General features: G+C 29.8%; 1 protein-coding gene across 11 annotated transcripts in view; it reads right to left on the bottom strand.

Annotated features, from left to right (window-relative positions):
* The window catches only part of ClC-a (chloride channel protein 2), a 186,835-nt gene that overhangs the window by 45,977 nt on the left and 119,663 nt on the right, over positions 1–21,195 (bottom strand). For 3 of the 11 annotated variants that reach the window (XM_067045587.1, XM_014415300.2, XM_014415301.3), the window contains exon 2: positions 3,506–3,677. The exons of the other annotated variants lie outside the window; for them this stretch is intronic. In XM_067045587.1, the coding sequence (XP_066901688.1) occupies positions 3,506–3,646 (141 nt within the window). In that variant the 5' untranslated portion in view covers positions 3,647–3,677. The remainder of the gene's footprint in view (positions 1–3,505; positions 3,678–21,195) is intronic. 11 annotated transcript variants of the gene reach the window in all.

Below are 21,195 nucleotides of genomic sequence, written 5' to 3'. Positions count from 1 at the left end.
TGCAAATGACAATTCTTTCATTTCACGCCTGCATCATTAACATAATGCTGCTATGTAGATAAGTGAAAAAAAAAATGAAGCTCAGTACCTTTTGAAAAATACGGCAAAAGAATGAAAGATGAACTCATTCTCATTAGCAAATCATGACTACTAATGTAAATAAAAAATATCTGAAATCATAAATAAATTTATGGAAACGCAGCAAATAATGGTACAGTAGCAGGAATCGAAAATACCAATTAATATTTTATAAAATAAAACGTTTCCATTACAAATTAATTGTAATTTTCATAAACTATCAATATCTATATAATTTTCGATTTGGATTATATTTTAATTTCTATTTGTCAAACTTAGAAATATAAATTTTTATAACTGTTTATCCTGAATAAAATAAAAAAAAATAATAAAAAGGGCCTTTGCTGCTACAAGTTGAGTCAGGAGTGCAGTACATTTTGAGGAATTACTGTTACTAGACCAAAGGTGGAACAAGGAGGTGATAAAGTCAAAATCATACGAAACCGGGTCCTTGGAGTTACTAACATAGTCCCTTACCACTTAGCTACCCGCTACCACTGATAAAAAGTAATATATTTAACAATTTTTAGATTCTCGGCTCGCATAAAAAATTTATTTAACGTTTCGGATTCCTAACTTATTGTGGCATCTTTATATGATTTCGAGGGTGCAGAAAATAATAATGCAATTGATTCTAAGATTCCACACTCACGTATCCAAAATCTTTTAAATTCTCAGATTACTAATGTAACAGGTCCTTTTATTTATTTCTAGAGTTACAGAAGATGAATCGTTATCAATTTTAATATCCCTATCGACTCATTTTTAAATTTATTATCATGGCTACAAAGTTTAATATGCCGTCTAATTGTGAATAATTTTCTGATTAAGATGATGTTGTTCTTGCTCTTCAGGGAAATTAATTACCTTCCAAAATTAAATTACACAACTTACCAAGAAATACCTTTGAGCTATGTGTAAGTAATATTTTATTTCCTTTATAGCGTTTCCTCTGCTTTTTATTTATGAAACGTTAAAGGGTTTTAATTGAAGAAGGTCTGGGTGACGGTCAAGGTATTAAAATAATAGATAAACTGTCCTGATTAAGTCCAGCCAAATGTGCCGAAAATTCGGTTACAATAAAATATTCTCTTAACTATTTTTATACCAGACCATCTTCCTACAATCATAACACATGGATAAATAATAATATTCTATTACAAAGACTATTATTTATATAGATTATTTATATAAAGATTATTCTAATAGGATAATAAAAATATCTAAGGCAAATTTAATAAAAACTATTAGAGCAGATTTAGTAATACAGTCTTTAGAAAACTGCTTTTGCGCACAGTGTCCATTTTGATACAAATATGGAAGGATTGAAACCCCACTCTTATAAAAAAATCAACAAAATCGATCAATTCGGTTGATTTCGCTGTTAGTACATAACCAGTGAGGAGTCCCATCACTAGGACTGTTTTAGTCAACTTCTCTCACTCACTCCTTCCTCTTTTTCCTTCTTGCTTAAAATGAAATTCATCCATTTAACATTTAATTTATAATTTATTCATTTTTTATCAATGTTACTTAGAAATGGACATAAACTAATATTCTATATTATCTTAATATAAAAAAAAGAACAAATAATTTCCTGGGAAATAAAATTCAGAATAAAAACAAAATATTGAATTGGAAGAAAACCAGCTAAAAGAAGAATACAAGAGATTACTTCAAGAAATTATATTCCAACATAATATATAAAAATATTAGTACTTGAAGATGGGGAAACTCTAGACGTTGTACTAGCAAATATAGAATATTGATAATATTCTAAAGGAAGTCTATTTTTCACCTTAACATCTTACCCTTGACAATTTCAGTCTCTGTCGGTTTTAAAATATAGTGATCAGTGAGTGAGTGAGTGAGAGGTATCTGTTTTTTATATATTAAGAAGATAAAATGGGTTTTCATGTTTGCTAGTACTGGTCTGATTGGGTTAATGTTTTGTAAATAATTTAATTATCTTTCAAAAGAGTGGTTGTAATCTTCCAGGGGATAGTTTCGATAATTATACAAATATTTTATTTGCCTAAAAAGGTTATGAATCTAGAAAAAGACAGAGGTAGTAGATGGTCACTATTATCTCAATACTATAAGTAGTGTTATAGATTATCAAATTATAGATTACTAAATGAGTAGGTGTTTTAGTATTTGATCCCATTTTATTTTATAATTATGAAGTTGTTATAACAACTTTTAAAAAAAGTAAACAAACTAATAAAAATTTAATGATTGGAGAAGTTTGTCGGGGGGTGCTGTCAGCAAAGAACACCATAAATAAACAAAACCATGTTTATTTATCTTATATAGATATATATCTTATAGGAATAGTATACATACAAATTTGGAATTATTATATAAATATTTTATTTGCCTGAAAGGGTAATGGATCTAGAAAAAGACAGAGGTAGTAAGATAGTCACTATTATCTCAATATAATTCCAAATTTGTTTGTATACTATTCCTTTTCAATTTTATGTTTCTCTAAATGTTGTTGTTATATCTTTTCTTCTATAGCCCTGATGAAGACCTGAAACTCAGGTCGAAACGTCGGCATAAAATAAATAAATATGGTTTTGTTTATTTATGTTGTTCTTTGCTGACCGCACCCCCCGACAAACTTCTCCAATCATTAATCTACGGTCAACTATCTACACCTCATAATAAAAATTTTAAATTGTTCTACAAACAATTAAAAATCATTCCCAACAAATAACACTGGGTTCGTAGTGGTAACTCACTATAGAAACAAATGCTAGAGACTCAAACACACATAAATATATAAGTATTTAATATTTTGTTGACTCCTAACTTCGATATTTCTTCCAAATGAGCTATCTTCATGAAGTTAGGATCGTTGGGAAGCCAGATAACAGGAAGCAACTTAAGTAGAATCTCCTCAAAAATTCTTAACGAAAGATTCTACTTTCCTTTTATTTCATAAAATTATTCATTTTTACTTGTTTCCTTCGCTTTTGCTGCTTCTATCGCCTAACGAAGCAAGACTCACCTACAAACTTCATCGCTGATTCTGAAAATGGTGACAAACCTTGAAAAATCTTCGTTTTCAAGAGATAAATTCGTATTTTTATGGGGAGGAGGGGAGGAAGATGAGGTTTCCTTGACAAAAATCCAGTCCAACAGTTTTAAAAAATACATTTTCTGTGAACCATCTGTGATAAAAAAATTTAAAATCAATTTTTCAAGAACCTAGGTCCTGAAAACATAAAAATTATTCATGAAAATATTACTTTCTAAAGTTAAAACAATTAACACAGGCATGAATTATACTAAATTATATATCGATCTACCCACCCAGTAATGGGTGTCGTGGCGTAGTAAAAGATAAAGATTGATACCTGAGGAACACTAATTTTGTTAGTTACTTGTTAGAAAGAAGCCTGTTTACGAAAGCTCTTACTTTTTCATCGAGCTCCAGGAGCGAGAACAAGAAGTAGTCCTGCCTGGTGGCCGCCCATTTCCTCCTGGAGAAACCCGTGACATCATCGAGGCGATCCTTGCCACGTACTCGTCCTCTTCTCAGGACAGTCTTCTGCGGCATTGCGGAGCAGACTGGACACCTTTGTTATGGTCTACGGTTCGTTAACAGTCAATTAGCGAACTATTAGTTCACAAGAATCTGTATATTTTAGCATTTTCTTCATAAACAGTTTCATTCCTTCTCTTCGACAACACCAAGGCCAAGGAATTTAGGCTATTGTTCTCATTTAGGAGCTAAGCACTAAGCAATAACTAAGTAAATAAACTGGTAAACTAATCTTTTTTTTACATTGAGGGTTCAAAACAATCGGTTAGCTCCCAATTAATTATGATTGATTTGTATTTAATTTTGTTATCAACAGAAATTTAAATAAAACGTGTACCTTTTTGGTTTATTATTTACTAAAAAAAAAAATTAAATTAATTAGCATTAAAAAAAAAAAACTTTTCAATAAAATTTGAGGTTTTTCCGTTCCAAGAAACGTAAAATCTAAAATTGAATTAAAAAAAAATTCGACCACCCATCAATTTTTAAAAAAAAAAAGTTTTTTTTAGTTTTCACACTAAAGCAACTAATTCCCCCTCCCTTCCTCATATTTCTACATACTCTATTTCATTCCATAATGAAATGAAAATTTCTCGCTAATTTATTTTTTTTTTTCCGACCAAGACCATTGGAGTCCTATACTGCCTAACCATAGTTGGGGGTCAAAGTTCTTCATTTTGTGGGACTGCCACTCAATAAAAAAGTCCACGTCCCAGGCCGGATTCGAACCGGCACCGCCAATAGACATCACACAAATTGGTAAGACTGTCTTAACCACTGAGCTATGAGCGGCCCTCGCTAATTTATGGCCTTAGATAGTAAATATAAAATAAATTGCAATCGATTTTCTTAAGCCTAATAAAAAAAATAAGAAAAAGGAAGATAAAATATCATCATTTGAGAGAGAGGGTGGGGGGGAGGGTCAGTGTGGGTGCCCTGATACCTGTAAATAAAATCGAGTATACAGTGTACAATAATCCAGAAATATGTTTTGTTTGTTTTTTCAACTCTAAAACCAAAACGGCGCAAACGAGTTTGATGAAACTTTAATATTTTCTCTTTAAAACTCTTAAACGTTTCTTATACAAAATGATAAACCGATATAGAGTAGGAAAAATGTTATGAAGAAAAGAAAACTTTATTTGTGCATAGCTCAAAAAGTATGCATATTATAATAAATTATATATATACTTGAAATATTGTTTAATTCCCAACAAAGTAAATAATTAAAATAATATAAGTCTGACCATTATTAGCAAAGATACGGCGTAATTTCTACACATGTTTTTAAAAGTAATTTGTTGAGGATACAATGGAAACCCTCACTTGTAATAAGATTTTTGAAATAATTTGAAAACTACACATCAGCTTCGAAAATTCTATTTTGAAAGATGATTTATATGTATATGTGTGAGTGAACATATCGATAATTTCTGTTTCTTTTAATGACATACAAAATTTTAATTTAAATAATAAACGATAATTTTATATTTCGTTGTTTGTAGTTTTACTTAATGAAAATTCGGAGCTCTCACGTAGCTTTTTTCTTTAAAATATAGGGATTAATTATTTATTATGTGACCCCTCCCTCTCGGATGATCCCATAGATATCAATTCGATACCCTTCCTCGATTCAGTGACAAATGGCGCCCTGAAAGAGATACCTCTAAGGCTCTTTTAGTAAAATTATAAATTTTATTTTTGAAACGTTTAAATTTATCGGTAAACTGATACGTTCATAAATTCAATTTATGGTAGGGGTTTAATCCATGTGAATAAATGATATATGATATTCAGTAATAATTTTTTCTCTCTTTTTTTTCATTTTAACATATGAAGGAAGACCACATATGAAAAAGAAGTGAAACTTATTTTATTTATACCGACGTTTCGGTCTAAATTCAGACCTTCCTCAGGATTGACTGCGTTTGAATTTTCTGCTATGAGTCAGAAACTTTTTAGAAAAATAATAAATGTACAATGCTAATAAAGATGAAAATTAAATTAATCTTTCTATTATTAATAAATTAAAAGAAATATGATTATAATGATGTGTTTATTGTTGATCGAAGATTCAATTGTAGTATATTGCAGTAATCCTGGATGTGTTGACTAATAATTACCTTTCAACGTTTATTCTTTTAACGATTATCTTCGAAGAACTATCGTGATAGTCACCCCGAAGGAAAGCTACCTTAAAGGAGTGAAAGATAAACACGTGAAACGCATGATGTCATGACCGAGAATGAAACCATAGACCAGGTGTCGCCAACATGCGACCTCCAAACTGTATACTGCGACTCGCACATTTTTAGATGCATAAAAAGACTGATAATTCATTGTTTAACCTTGAAGCAAGAAACTTCAAATAACACATGAAAGGAATAGGTCATTATGTTGAGATTCTAAGCAAAATGAATATGTAACAATAAATCAGTATATGAACAAAAATAGATAAAGATAGTAGTGGAATTAGGCTAAAATCTTTTTGAAAACATAAAATTAGTAGATACCAATATATAGCTAACTGAAAAGTGTATCGGCAATCTACAAGTCTATAATTTACATTCTGTTAATTATTATTATTATAGCAATATCAATTTCAGGACTATTTGTAGTATATTTTATAATCGGTACAAAAGAGGATTTTAAGAGTTTATTGTTATTTACAACTGTATAAAATTACATACAACCAGTAAAATTGCTAATTATATACAACAAGTATAATTGCTATTTTAAGAGTAAAATGAGAACATAGAATGTCAAATAATTACGCTATGTATATAAATGTTACAAATAATTGACTTTTCTCAATTTATTTATTCATTATTTTGAATATAGAATAAGGTTGGGAATAATTTAAATCTAACAGTACATGTAAAGGTGATTAATATTTAACTGTTTATAATGTAATATTTTGTAAATGGACATATAAAATTTTATAAGAGAGTAAAAGTCGGGGAAGGAGGGAGAGTGGATGTGGTTAGTGGATTAACAATGAACATAAATAAGTGATGCACATTTGTGTTGACGTTTCGGTGTAAATTGCAGCCCTTCATCAAGGCTGACTGGAATGAATTACATTTGAATTTACCGTCAACAATAAACATATTATATTAATGATTTATTATAATGATTGTGAGTGGTTTATTTCATTATTAACATACACAATTTTTATCCAATATACTCTCTACTTTTATTTTCAAAAACTCTCCAACGTTTCGGCCCTCAGGCCATTTTCAAGGAGACAACCTTAAATATTGATGTCATGTTCTTAAAAATCCTTTCTGCTGGCTAATTGACCATGTCATATATAACCTAAATAACATTTTATAAACATCATTTATGGTTTATAAGATAAATGATGTTCATAAGTGGAAAAAGAGAAGATTATTTGTGTAAAAAAGTTTTAAATTTAAGATATAAAAAGTTATACATGACATGGGAAATTAGCCTGCAGAAAGGATTTTTAAGAACATGTCATCAATATTTAAGGTTCTCCTTGAAAATGGCCTGAGGGCCGAAACGTTGGAGAGTTTTTAAAAATAAAAGTTGAGAGTATATTGGATCAAAATTGTGTGTGTTAATAATGAAATAAACATATTGTTAACATATATATTAATTTAACAATACTAGAAAGATTAATTAAAATTTATTTTTTATTAGTACTATTCAGAATCCAACACACCTAATATCATAAGAGAATGACGACTATATTTTACTTTCTCGAGAGAATGACTATTCTTGACGTACGTCCAAATTAAATAATAACAGAGCGCTACATAGGAAATAAATAAAAATAGTGCGCTAATATTTTCATTAAACAGCGATCTTAAATTACGATGTCATAATCATATAGAATAAAATTCATATCAAATTTAATTGAAATAAATCATTTTTTAACCAATCAAAGTTTAATGGGCAAGTATTACAAGAGGTTCTTAGTATTAGTACAAGAGCCAGGAAGAAAAAAAATGCAGTTATCTCATCCCAATTTTTTATTACTTTAATGAAAACTACGTATAATTACAAGTCAAAACAGATGAGTCTGGCAAGTATAGGTAGGGGGAATAAAATATGGTGGCTGTTTCAAATCCTTAAAAAAAAACATTAATTTTTCATTCGGAGCTCTATATCTTAAAAACTACCAACAACACTAGGAAATCTAAAAGAACATTATTTAAAGTAAAGCAAATTTGCTAAAGTAATAGCCCTAGAGCTATTTACATCCAATAGATCTCGAGATAGAGCCTTTTAAAAAGCAAAATTTCATAAAAATGTTGTATGGGACGTACTGAAATATCAGTAGTTAGTGAATCTATTTTGAGAAATCTATATCTCAATAATCATTCGAAATACAGATGTATATTACACTCAAATTAAAGCTAGTTAAATGTGCTATAAAGTAGTTAATAATGTTTATCTTTGTAGAAGTAGCAGTTTTTATGATATTTAACAAAATACATTCACAAAATGTTAATATCTAGTTGTTCCGATAAAATGTTGGATTTTTAAAAAAATATATTTCTAGACCCATAAGACACACATATGTCTGCCAACACTCAAAATGAAGGAAATTTAATTTACTGTAAAGTAGTTAATGACAATTATCTTCGTAGAGGTAGTAGTTTTTATGATATTCACCTAGGAATATAAATTTAAAAACAACTATAAATCAATTTATTTTAGCAAATTTCTTGAAAACTGCCACACTTACGAAGATAAACGTCATATACTAATGCATAGTTCATTAAACTAGCTTTAATTTTAGTGTTAATAGACATTTGTACGTCAAATAGTTTTTGAGATATAGATTTTTCAAAGTAAATTCACTAACTATTAATCTTTTAGTACGTTCCATACAACATGTTTATGAAATGTTGATTTTTAAAAAGCTATATCTCGAGAAATATTTAACGTAAATAGCTCTATTAGGGTTTATATTTTAGCAAATTTACGCTTCTTTAAATGGCGTTCTCTTAGGTTTACTAATTTACTCTTCTGTGTTGTTCCTATTTTTTAAGATATAGAGCTCCGAATGAAAAATTAATTTTTCTTATCGTTTTGAAACAGTCACCATTTTTTATTCCCCCTACCTATACTTGGCAGACTCATCAATTTTTACTATTAATTATACAGAGTTTTCATCAAAGTAATCAAAAATTGGGGTGAGATAACTGCCTTGTTTTATCCTCTTGGGCTCTTGTACTATATGGACCTAACGGTAGACTTAGAAAATGTGTTTGTCGGAACTCGATTCCGACCGTCTTATTCATGCTTTATCTACGGTCATATATTGAGTTTAATTCAATCTTCTGACGTTGAAAATTTTATTATCTGTCAAAATTGGACCCGCAACTACGCACTCTGCAATCAAATTCCCAAAACCTGATTTGTGTATGGAATAAAATTTAAGAGCTCAGTGTCGCACAGAGAAACCCATCGAATGCATCAATAAATCAGACAAAATATTATTGTTTTATGTATTGCAGAAAAATAGTACCGCAGAAGCACTACGTATTTAATGAGATATTCACAATTTATTAGAGATAGTTTAGTAGCTTAATATTTAAAGAAAACTGTTCTTCATAATTGATGTTTGAGTGAATCATAAACTGTAATTTTTTTTTTAATTTCCCATTAATTACGTACCTCTATCTAATAAATGATTTCTGAAAATTTAAAATGTGACCTTAGAATTTACGACGCTATATATTTCAGTGCTTCGTGTGTGCAACCTTCAATTGCAAAACTTGAACATTGGTTGCGTCAACCGCTCAAGCCCCTTAACACCTGCTTTTGATTTAGTGTGAGAAAAAAATCATTTGGAGGTCGCTCATGAATATTTAATTATGTCTGTTCAATTTATTGATTTGATTAATTGAACTGCGAAACAAGTGCATGGGATTGGTTGCAGGATGCAGAGGCATGGTTGAGAGTTAGCCCACGCATTTATCTCTTTTCCGCTTCTAAAAATTTAAATAAAAAACGGAATACAGCGTATACAACTACTCAGTGCTACTCATGAGCCACGCCATATTTTAATAAAAATTATAAGAAGGCAGTGGATATGTCAATTTTCCAAGATGACAAACACTAATTTTGAAAACCACCTGCAAATGGTTGGAAGCATAGTTTATAAAAAAAAAATACAAATAATAAAGCTCTGATTCGTCGAGTGTGAGCCAGTCTTTTCACAGTTTGATTTTTTTTTTGCCTATTCTATTTTTAAAATGCCCAACTGTTCCGCTATACTTTTTAATCTCTCTTATTTTTTTTTATGGTTTCTGTATAGAATGTGATATTTAACTATCATTTATTAATTTAAAGATTTTAAATACTTCTAAAGTAACTCACGTAGTTCAGATATTAAAATAAAATAGGACAGAACAAAACCCACGTGAAGCGACAATAATACTGTGCGCCACATCTTCAGATCCAAAATTCCCACGTCTTGTGATTTTGGGAAACATTGATTTTCCAACAATCCCATTTAGATGGAACACAAATTATCAAATTAGTACCACTTTACAATCCCGAAGCATGGGGAAATGTTGCAGGTCTGATCCAAAGTAGTTCTGAATCAGACTCAATACAACCCCAAAACTAAGAGGTGCAACGTTGGGTCCTAGCAGTTAGTCCAGGCGTGTGACGGTGATAACAGACCACAAGCCAGAAGACTGCGTTTTTTCAAAGTGATTTTTTTTAAAGCTGGCCCATGCTGTCTTAGTTTTCACCTAATTGGTATTACTCATTAGTAATAGAAGCAGTTAGGTCAAAAATGAAATGTAAATTTGTATGGAATGTTTATCGTCCTTGCAGTAAAAACAGTCTCCAAACTCTTCTAAGCCTATTAGTACAAGAGGGGGTGGAAAAACAGTCGGCTATTTCACCTCAGTTTTTTATTACTCTAATGAAAACTACCAATAATTACTAATGCATAACTAGAAAATTGGTGAGTATGCCAATGATAGTTTTTTGGGTTTTTTTCCGGCCAAGACTCCCATTGGAGTCCTATACTGCGCCAAAGATAGTTATGAGCATACAAAACGGCGAATGTTTCAAAATGTTAAAAAAAAAATTAATCTTTCATTCGGAGCGCATATCTTTGAAACTAAGATAACACTAGAAAACGTAGTAGAACATCATTTAAGGTAGAGAAAATTTGCTAAAATATAAGACTTAGTAGAGCTCTTTACGTTCAATAGTTCTCAAGATACAGTTTTTTAAAAGCAACTCATAAAAATGTACTGAATGATAAGTAGATAGTGAATTTATTATGTAAAATCTTTATCTCCGGAACCATGAGACGTTGAGATGTCTATTAGCACTCAAATTAAAGCTAGTTTAATGGACTATAATGTAGTTTATAGCGTTTTTTCTGCATAGGAGTTGCAGTTTTCATGCTTATGGCCAAGATAAATCAACAAGATGATGATTTCTTGTTACTCAGTCAAAATATGTGATATATAAAAAACTTTATCTCAAGAATCATTGCACGTACAACAGATGTATGCCAGAAATCGAATTAAAGGTAGTTTAATGCACTATGAAGTAGTTTATAATGTGTATCTTCGTTGGGGTATTAGTTTTTATAATATTTATAAATATGAATTTGGTACAGGAAATTTTGTTCTAAAAATCAATTTATTCTAGCAAATATGAAAAGTACTACTCCTAAGAAGATAAACGTTATAAACCACTTCATAGCACTAGCTTTAAGTTGAGTGCTAATAGACATCTCTAGGTCTCATGGCTCCTGAGATATATATTTTCCTCAATAAATTCACTAACTACTGATTAATCAGTACATTTTATATGAACTTTTTTTTAAAAAAATTTAAAATACTGTATCTCCGCAAATTTTGAACTTAAACAACTCTACTAAGGCTCATATTTAAGAAAATTTACTCTACCTTAAATAAAGATGTTTTATTAGGTTTTTCTAGTGTTTGAAAGATTATTTTTCTTTAACAGTTTGAAACAGCCACTATTTTGTATTCCCCAAACTAAACTTGGCAAACTCACCAAATATGACTGGTAATTATAGGTACCATTCATTAAAGTAATCAAAAATTAGGTTGAAACAACTAACGGTTTTTCCAACAGGCTCTTGTACTCGGAGGGTAAAAAACACTGTCACCGAACTCTTCTAAATCTATCACCTATTACAACCTCAACAACCCAAGAAAAGTAGGTAGCTGGTAATAAATTATTTAATAGGCCTCAATAATTAAAAAATATATTCATATGAGTTTTGGATAATTATAATTAAAACACAGGGGGCCGTCCGTAGCTCAGTAGTTAAGACACAGTCTTACCAATTTGTGATGTCTATTGGCGATGCCGGTTCGAATCCGGCCTGGGGCGTTGACTTTTTTCATTGAGTGGCGGTCCCACAAAATGAAAAACTGTGACGCCCAACCATGGTTAGGAAATATATGACTCCAATGGGGGAGTCTTGGTCGAAAAAAAATTTTAAAACGTAATATAGGAGCATCTCATGTATACGATTTAATAATTCATTGAAAATGTTGATGTTTAACACTTATTTGGGAAGGAAAAATTTAAAGATTGAAAAAAGCTCAATAAGTTTTAGCTGTAGAATTTGTATTTAAAAAAAAAAAAAACCTTTTGAGATGCATATATATTAACTTTTAATTGGAAATTTCTCATACGATTTAAATATTTCTATAAAATCGAGTTCTGAAGATTTATCGAATGCTCATTAGAATAATTTGGCCTAACTTACAAAATTTATACAATCACAATTGAGTAGTATTCTATCAAAAGTAAATAATTTGTTTATAATTATTCTATTCTATGAAAAGTAAAGTTATTTGTTTTTTAATTAAAATTATAAATCCGAAAATTATTCAGTTTATTTCAAAATTTAAAATTTCCACTGTCAATTAGATGGTAAAAATCAAAATTTTTAATAAAAATTTAACCTTTTGTACATGAGATATAATAGTATATTTCTAAATAATTTTCTAAAAGTGGATATATTGAATTTTGATAGAATATTCCTCAATCTGATTCATTCATTTCGACTAAAAACATGTGAAATATGCATGTATTAGATGTGTAAAAGTATCTTAAATCAATATGGTGCATTGAAATCCAGATTAGAGTTTATAAGATTTGCACTTTGGCTAAAGTTTCATCAGAAACTGTTTAATTGCTTAGGAAAAAGAGGGAATCTTAGAAACACAGGATGAAGACAAAGATAGTTATATTAAAAAAAAATCTAATTTAATTCTTATCTTAACTTTATACTATACCATCCCCGAAACGTCTAAATATAAGAATTACACATTACAGATTTCATTGTAATCTGTAAGCATCTTAGAATGAAAAATTAATATTTTTAAAAATTGTTTATTAGACCGTATTTATTATATATATTATTTATAAATATGAAATAATACAGTTTTCAGATTTTTTTTTAACGGATTAAAATCAGGCATTTCTACCTCAGATAATGTAGGAAATAATAATAATAAAAAAATGTTGCATAACACACATTTTTGTACCTAATTATATAAAATAATTAATTCATGTGGAAAATATACAGATTAACGGATGAGCTGCTTTTAGAATTGAGAGCTAATTAATTTTTAACACTAGTGGTATCCATCAGCTCATGAAATTATTTATACTTCATGTGCTGCTAATTCGTTTCAGTATTTATTCGGCTCCTTAACTGTAATCACTTAATAAGTATATATTTATAAAATCCTTTTGCTCTTCTAGTTTACCTCAGGGGTAGTAAAGTATAAAATAAACTTCACTCATAATAACACACGGCAGATACATTAAAGAATTTATAAATAATTGTTAATACCCAGCAGCTATATACAACTTGTTATTTAAAAAGTAATATCCCATTTTACCATAGAATGTAATTCAAGGAATAATGTAGTAACAATTTATAGTTAAATTATTTACATAAGTTGTTTAAGTCCTATTAAAAATTAAGATCTATACCGCTACAATCCATGAAGGGTTAAGGGTGGAGTTTTTTGTACAGAAGCACTAGTACTAGACCAATGGTTGTGCAAGGAGGTGATTGGATCAGAATCATGCTCAAAATTTTTTTTCTGCCCAGCCGGATTCGAAGCCAGCTCCTTAAGTCCTATATCCTCAATAAAGCTTTACTAATTAACTTCTGCTAGAGCTCTCACATTCGGTATGTTTTCTTTTTCTATTTTATTTATTAGACAAATATATAATTTCATATAATAATCATATAATGAAATATATTTTTTTCGTATAGATTAATCTTGAATCATAGAATTAGTTCTGGCAAGAAATATAAAGGGATTATTCTGGAATTAAATCAGGTTTACAATAACTCAACATCTATACAAATATCTTTAAATTAAATATCAAAGTTAAGGTTGAGAAAAATTATTTATAAATTATAAAACTATAGTACAAATTTAAAGAAGTCATAATGAATATATACGTTTAAAACTGAGAATTAAAAAATAAAAGAAAATCTCATCTATTTAAACTATTTTGCTAGTTATGTTATATAGTGTCATTAAGCAAATACGGCTAATTATCTTTTCACACTTTTGGAGCTTATGTTATTTAAATGTTTTTGGTTTTTCATTCGGTTTATTTTTATTTTATTTTCAATTGTTTTTAATCCAATTGTTTTACATTTTCATTTCGTTACTAATAAATTAACAACATAAAATTATGTATGCGTTATTTGAACCATACAATAAAAATTTAAGATTTAAAAAAAATATTATTAAACTTAATTAATTAATAGCTTGTTTTAATTTTTGGAGTTGTATACGTTTCGTAAAATTATAGTATGTTTGTGTGTGTTTGTCTTATAGATAAATTCGAAAACAATTAATTATTAATATATATAAATAAGTAATTATTAATATATTAAATCCATTTCCGACAGCCCATTATTTTTTGGATGAATTCTATGGGAAAAATGTAGTAATTAGTTTATTTGAATTTAGACAGTCGAATATTCCATTGAAATAATCCTTTTTATTATTATTTTTTTATTTTTTTAATTTAACATCCCATTCGTTGCAGAATTGGCCCAAAACAGATACGCGTCTTTTCGTTCCAAACTCCTTAACCATCCTAACCCATTAATTCTTAATCTTTCATCCTTAACAATCCCTGATAATCCTCCGAGGCATCTGAAAAGAAGATGGCCACGGGACTTTCTAATTTAAATTATTGTTTGAAGTTCCACCGATGGGTGGTTCCTTCCCAAAATTTTCAAGTGTATATGAAACATACAACATATTTACTTATTGTATTATTTTGTTCAGTTGTAAATCACATTAAATAAATAAAAAAAAAGAAGTTATTTATTATAGATAATTTTAATCTTTGATGTGCCATTCAAAAACAAAAAAATATTGTTATTAGAGTATCGAAATTAATATATTTCATTACATGATTACATGAATCAAACCTATATTGGGACACAACCTAATGTAAAGTAAATCCACGAATAATGCTTTAGACTCAAAGTACGCCATCTGCTTTTGTTAGTAGATAAGTATTAAGCCAGATAACGATTCATAGGAAAGTTTTAACTTTTTAGATTTCGTATACTGTATAATTACTAAATTTCTAGTATTGCCAATCTGTTTCTCAAAAATTTCATTTTATTTTAAATATTAATCCATACAATAAGAACAAAAATCAAAACCAAGTTAAAATTTGTTTATAATTGTTCCAGCCGGATAAATTAATTTAGCATGACGATATAAAATCATATTCATAGTAATCGATACTATATCGATAGCATGATATTGGTGCATCGAGATAACATTTACGAACGGAATCTTCACACACCTCCCACTCCTACTGTGAGTGACTTCGTTTATTTACGATTAAAAGGATCTGAGTTTTTTTTTTATATGAATAATAATGAACGTTAATTTATATTACCATTTATTAATAATTAATTTGTCTTATATCTATCGCCCAAGTCAGTTTTTCTTTGCTCTCATTTTTTAAATATAATAAATTAGTATTCGGTGTGAGGATTCCGCTTATAGAGTCTGGCCCAAATGTCTCTCTCTTGAACCAGCCCTCGTCTACTCCAGTCTATACCACGCTTCCTGAATGCCTCCCTTACAATGTCCTTTCAAGATATGCAAGGCCTTCCTTCTTTCCCCTTCATTGTGGGCCTCATAAGTGTTCCTGGTGCTTCTATCTGGATTCATTCCAAGAGGGTGTCCATACCATCTTAGTTTGTGCTCCTCCAGAATGGTCTCAGCCGGTCTGACATCGAGATTAGCTCACATGGTGGCGTTCCGTATCCTATCCCATTTCCATGACTTGTAACTGGTAGGACTCAGTTTTGAGGTGAGGCTCCACGATTCTGAAGGGTAGAATAGAATTGGAAGGAAGATCGATTTATAGACGTCTGATTTGTCACCTCTCTTCTTCGTGGGAGATCCCTTCTGACCATACTGAACATCTTCTCTGCCGCTCCGATTCTTTGAGCCACTTCTTCGTCAATGTTAACCATTTTCATTGAGATGAGCTCCTAGATATTTACAACTCTCGACCTGCTCTAATCTCTGTCCTTAATTTATATAATAGTAGGAATAACTGTTTACTCTCTTTTATTTGTTTATATTTAACGTTTTAATACATTCGCCAGCAATTAGAAAGCTCATTTTCTTTTATTATTTTATTTGTATATCTATATTCGTTTGGAGTTTTTCAATAAAGAGGTCCTTGGAATATAATTAACAAATCGAACCAGGGATTTTTTTTAATGCTCTTTTTCAGGGGAAGTGGTAGGTAATTTTTTCAATCACGAAGTCCCTCGCCCTTACACTAAATGTTAGCAATTAATTGATAATGTTATAATAAAGCACAAACAATTAAACTTCCAAAAAAAAAAAAATGGAGAATGGTTTTCAATCAGTAGACAAATTACTGTCTAAAATATTACAAACCTATAGTTTTAGATGAAAATATTGTTTCAATTGTTTAATAATCAATGCTGAAATATAAAAAATTAATATGTAAATATTAATAAAAATACCAAAAAAAAAAAATCGTCTGATTCATTTAACTGTGTTTATAACAAACTTAGAGATCAAATGTTTTTGATTTTACTAAAATTTTTAAAATTTCCATTTGGATAAATAGAACTCAGACCAAGAAAAAGAATTAAAGCACCTTAAATTTTTATGTTGAACGAACAAGATACATAAAATCTAAAAATTGAATTTGGAAAGTATGTGTCTCCAAAGTCCACCATAAGTCACTCACCATGTCCTCACTGATTATCACTTTCTCAAAATAATACAAAAAAAAATTAAAATAACAATCCAGAGTTTGGATTATTATTTTCAATAATGTGGCTTTTTAATATCACTCTTAAATTTCAACGTGTCACGTTTTAAGATCCTAGAATCCAAAAAAACAAAATATTTTATTTTTGATATAATAAAATATTTTATTCAAATCATAAACCGTAGAGTAATAGTCAGCAATATTTGTTGGCAAGACTTCTAAGCATTCTGATGCTAATAATATGTAATTTTAAAGTTTATCCAATATAAACTTTGTTGTTATTTAATGATTTATAATTTGATGCTCTTGTTTTATACTGTATTTTTTCTTTTCAGGCCCTCAATAAATTACTAGTTTAATTCTTAATATCATTTAAATTTAATTTTTTTTTTGTTTGTGAATATCAGCAGTAGGATCTGAAAGTAATTTAATATAATTATAAGGAAAATATTCATAGAACTACAATCTCTAACTCTACCATTAAACTCAGAACCAGATCGTATTTTCCAAGAGCAATTTGTAAAATTACTATCACTTACTAAAATAGCCCTACTTTTCCTCAGGCAGACCTTCTCACCAAGGATCTGGTTAATGTTTCGTTTTGGATTATTTTAAGCACTGCACTAATTTGAAATTGATATTTAATGGTATGTAGCAATCGGTTGGTATTTATGAACAACATTGACCCGTATTCGAAGGAATGTTGCCTTTTTTTTAGTTTACCCTTGATTTTACGGCATTTATTATAACCTAAACGGTAATGTTCTTTTTTTTCTTATTTAATGGCTAATCATTCTCTATTAAGTATCTGAATTATTAATTTGAAGGACTAGCGATATCAAATTAATATTAATTTTAAAATCGTGAATCCCGCATTTAGTTAGTTATTACAGTAATCATTGAAAATATACCTTTATCGTGTATCTAAACGATTATTTTTATGATAGTTAAGCTATTTGAAAACTACAGAGGAAAAACGATGCATTTTATTTCTTCCTTAATATTCAGGAGAACAAAGTTTACTTTGAAATTATTGACACTTTAATAGCGATTCGAGTCGTTTAAGCTCGTTTTCTTTTGTTCGACTTAGCAATCTGTTTGCACTGTTTTGGTATAAAATATTTATATATCACCTAAACATAAACTTCCAGTTAAAACTTTTTAGAGGTAATATTTTTTGAAATGATTACTACTCCATGACATCCCTCAATAATTATTCTTCCAATATCTTTTATTGTTTTTCTTAGCCCTGAAAAAGGCCTGTGAAAGGTCGAAACGTCGACAAATGTACAGTGTATTTCATTACATTTTCACCTCCAACATTTATCTCCTTGTTTTTATTTTATGTTATTTTTACTGATAGGACTAAAATTAGTGAAATAGTTCAGAGGATGTGGTGGGATACCGAAAATAAAATAAATAATAGTAAATTATTCAAGGAAACGCCGCAATATATAACCTGGGATAGCTAGAGAATAATGTTATTTTAAGCCGTACTGAAAGCTAAATCTCTGACACGGGTATCGTGTGTGTCTCTGCGCGCGTTACCTACATTCATACATATCGCTGCTTTTCTTGAATAGTGGCACATTTCACAAACAAATTAAAATAAAAAAGTATATAAGGCAATCTACAGCGATGGTGATGTTTATGTGTGATGCAATTAGCACACTGACTGAGCTTCAATCTTGGAAAGATTCCTAATATCGTTCTATTCTAGAATATATTAGCTGATATCATGGCAATAATTAATATTAAAAAAATAAAATTGAAAAAAAAGAATTATTTGAAATAATTTTCGTTGTGGGAACAATCAAAGCAGCTAGATGACGGGATCAAGGACGCAGCTTTTGCCGCTTGGTCAGCTTTACAATTGCCTAGGATGTCCTAGTGCATTGGTATCCATATGAACAAAACTGAGTGGTCAGTCCGATATAACTTTAAGATTATTTGAAAAATGAGTACTGCGATAGGATGAGCTGGTTTCTAAATAGTGACAATGAATTCATAGAATCTGTGAATAATAGGATATCATTTTTACTTGTTCCATAGTAGGTCTTACGTTACCCCAGGTAAATTGCTATCAGTTCTACGGTAAATGAATTGCTTTCGAAGGGAAGACTCGTTTGAACTATGAAGTCATCTATTATTGCTGCTGCTCCAACAGCACTATCACTTTGGAACCATCGAGATATATGAGATAATATCCTGTAAATTTATACAGAAATTCGTAAAAACTAATTTTGTGAAAATATATTAATATTCTTGATTTTCTTCAGAACTGAATTTATTCCAAAGATAGTAATATAGACTGTGGTTGATCTACTGAGGTTATTCTATAGACTGTCCTGAAGATATCAGTGTGGTTAAAAAGTAACCTCAGATTACGATATAATCTATGAAAAACATAAAATACAAAACTAAATAAAAACTTTTTTTTTGTGAATTATACTGAAGCAGTAGATCCTGGAATTGCGGTATAAAACAAACAAAACAGAAAGAAACAATTTGAACTATTTATAATCGCCAACGTATCGATTGATACTGCAGGTTTTCGTCAGAGCTAAAATAAAAAGGCACAAAGTATATAAAACTATATATGTAAGGTATAAAGCTATAAAGGTGGAGGTATCAAAGGACGGCAATAAAAATAAATTAAAGTAGTAGGAAAGTTAAAGATGAATATCAAGAACATATAGCAATGTGTAATGAACTGATGAAAAATAATATTTATATATATAAATATTAATGACTTATATATCTATTAGCCTAATGATCTATGTGGTAATACGAGGGTAAGTCAATTATTATCCGCAATATAGTTATAAAATTTTACTGTAATAAAATAGGAAACTTACAAGTGCATTATTTTTCGACACAGTTCCCTTGCTTTTCAACGTACTTGGTCCATCGTTATACAAGCTTCATGATACCCTCATAAAAGAAGGATTTTGGTTGAGGTGCGAGCAAGGAATGCACCGCGCTTTTATTGCTTCCTCCGAAGTAAATCGACGGTCCCTTAATTACTCTTTGAGTGGACCAAACAAGTGATAGCCAGAAGGGGCAAGATCGGGGATATATGGAGGATGAGTCAGTACTTCGAAATTGAGTTTTTGGAGCGTTTCAGCAGTGTGAGCAGCAGTATGCCGACGGGCATTGCCGTGCAACAACACAACATCGTATGACAGTAGTCCTCAGCGTTTGCTTCGAATGGCAGGCTTTACCTTGACAGTAAGGTGTTGTGTTGTTGCATGACAATGCCCGTCCGTATACTGCTGCCCGCATTGCAGAAGCGCTCCAGAAACTCAACGTTGAAGTACTGACTCACAGCAAAGGGGCTATGTCGAAAAATGATGTACTTGTAAGTTTCCTATTTGATTACAATACAATTTTACAACTATATTGCGGATAATAATTGACTTACCCTCGTAAATATGTACCATAGTAAAAGAAGTGCCAATGTCCAAATAAACCAGTTTTGTACTTATGTAATTTGTTAATACGAAAACATGGGAGAAACAAATGAAGATAAGGCCAAAGTATAATTTTTCAATACTTCAAGTTGGAGACTTTTTCAAAGGGCCAATTTCAAATCTGCGATAAAATAAAAATGGCAAATTTGCACTGAAACAACTTTTTGTTTAAACGAATGGCCCTTCTTTTACCATGGTACATGTATTCTTTTGTATCAGTTAATTACTCACTACTATGCCAGCTAATATATCTTTTTGGTATTTATCCTTAACTTATATTTTATATTAATTTGTTTATATTGATGGCCTTTTAATTGTGCATTAATTGTAACCGTAGCCCGGACCATCTGCTTTTAACTCACACTCCGTGAACCATCTAATGTAATAAAACGGTTTTAAATTATATAATTTATTAATAATCATTATAGCCCTGATTAGGGCCTGCAATGTGGTTTGAAACATTAGCTATTATAAAATTGCTGAAACTATTTCTTAATATTTTCTCTTCATAAAACTATTTTAGTAAGTAGTTATTGAAATAAATTAGGCTGACTCCGTATGTATGGAAAATCGTCCTGAGACTAATTGTAGATTAATAATAAGATAAGGGTTTATTTATATTCATCTAGATTATTGCGTAATAAAAACGATTATATGACTGCTACTTGAAAAAAACCAACAAAAACAAAAAAAACTAGATTAGCGATAGACTGGCTACTTACTGTGTCTTAAATATTCATCAGTAAGGTTTTAATATAGTTCATTTCTGATATAATTCCTTTT

Source organism: Halyomorpha halys, unplaced genomic scaffold (genome assembly GCF_000696795.3).
Source record: "Halyomorpha halys isolate HHAL.00 unplaced genomic scaffold, Hhal_1.1 Scaffold98.1, whole genome shotgun sequence".
NCBI classification, from domain to species: Eukaryota; Metazoa; Arthropoda; class Insecta; order Hemiptera; family Pentatomidae; genus Halyomorpha; species Halyomorpha halys.
Note: the sequence above shows the minus strand (reverse complement) of the source record. Positions and strands in the feature narration are given on the sequence as shown.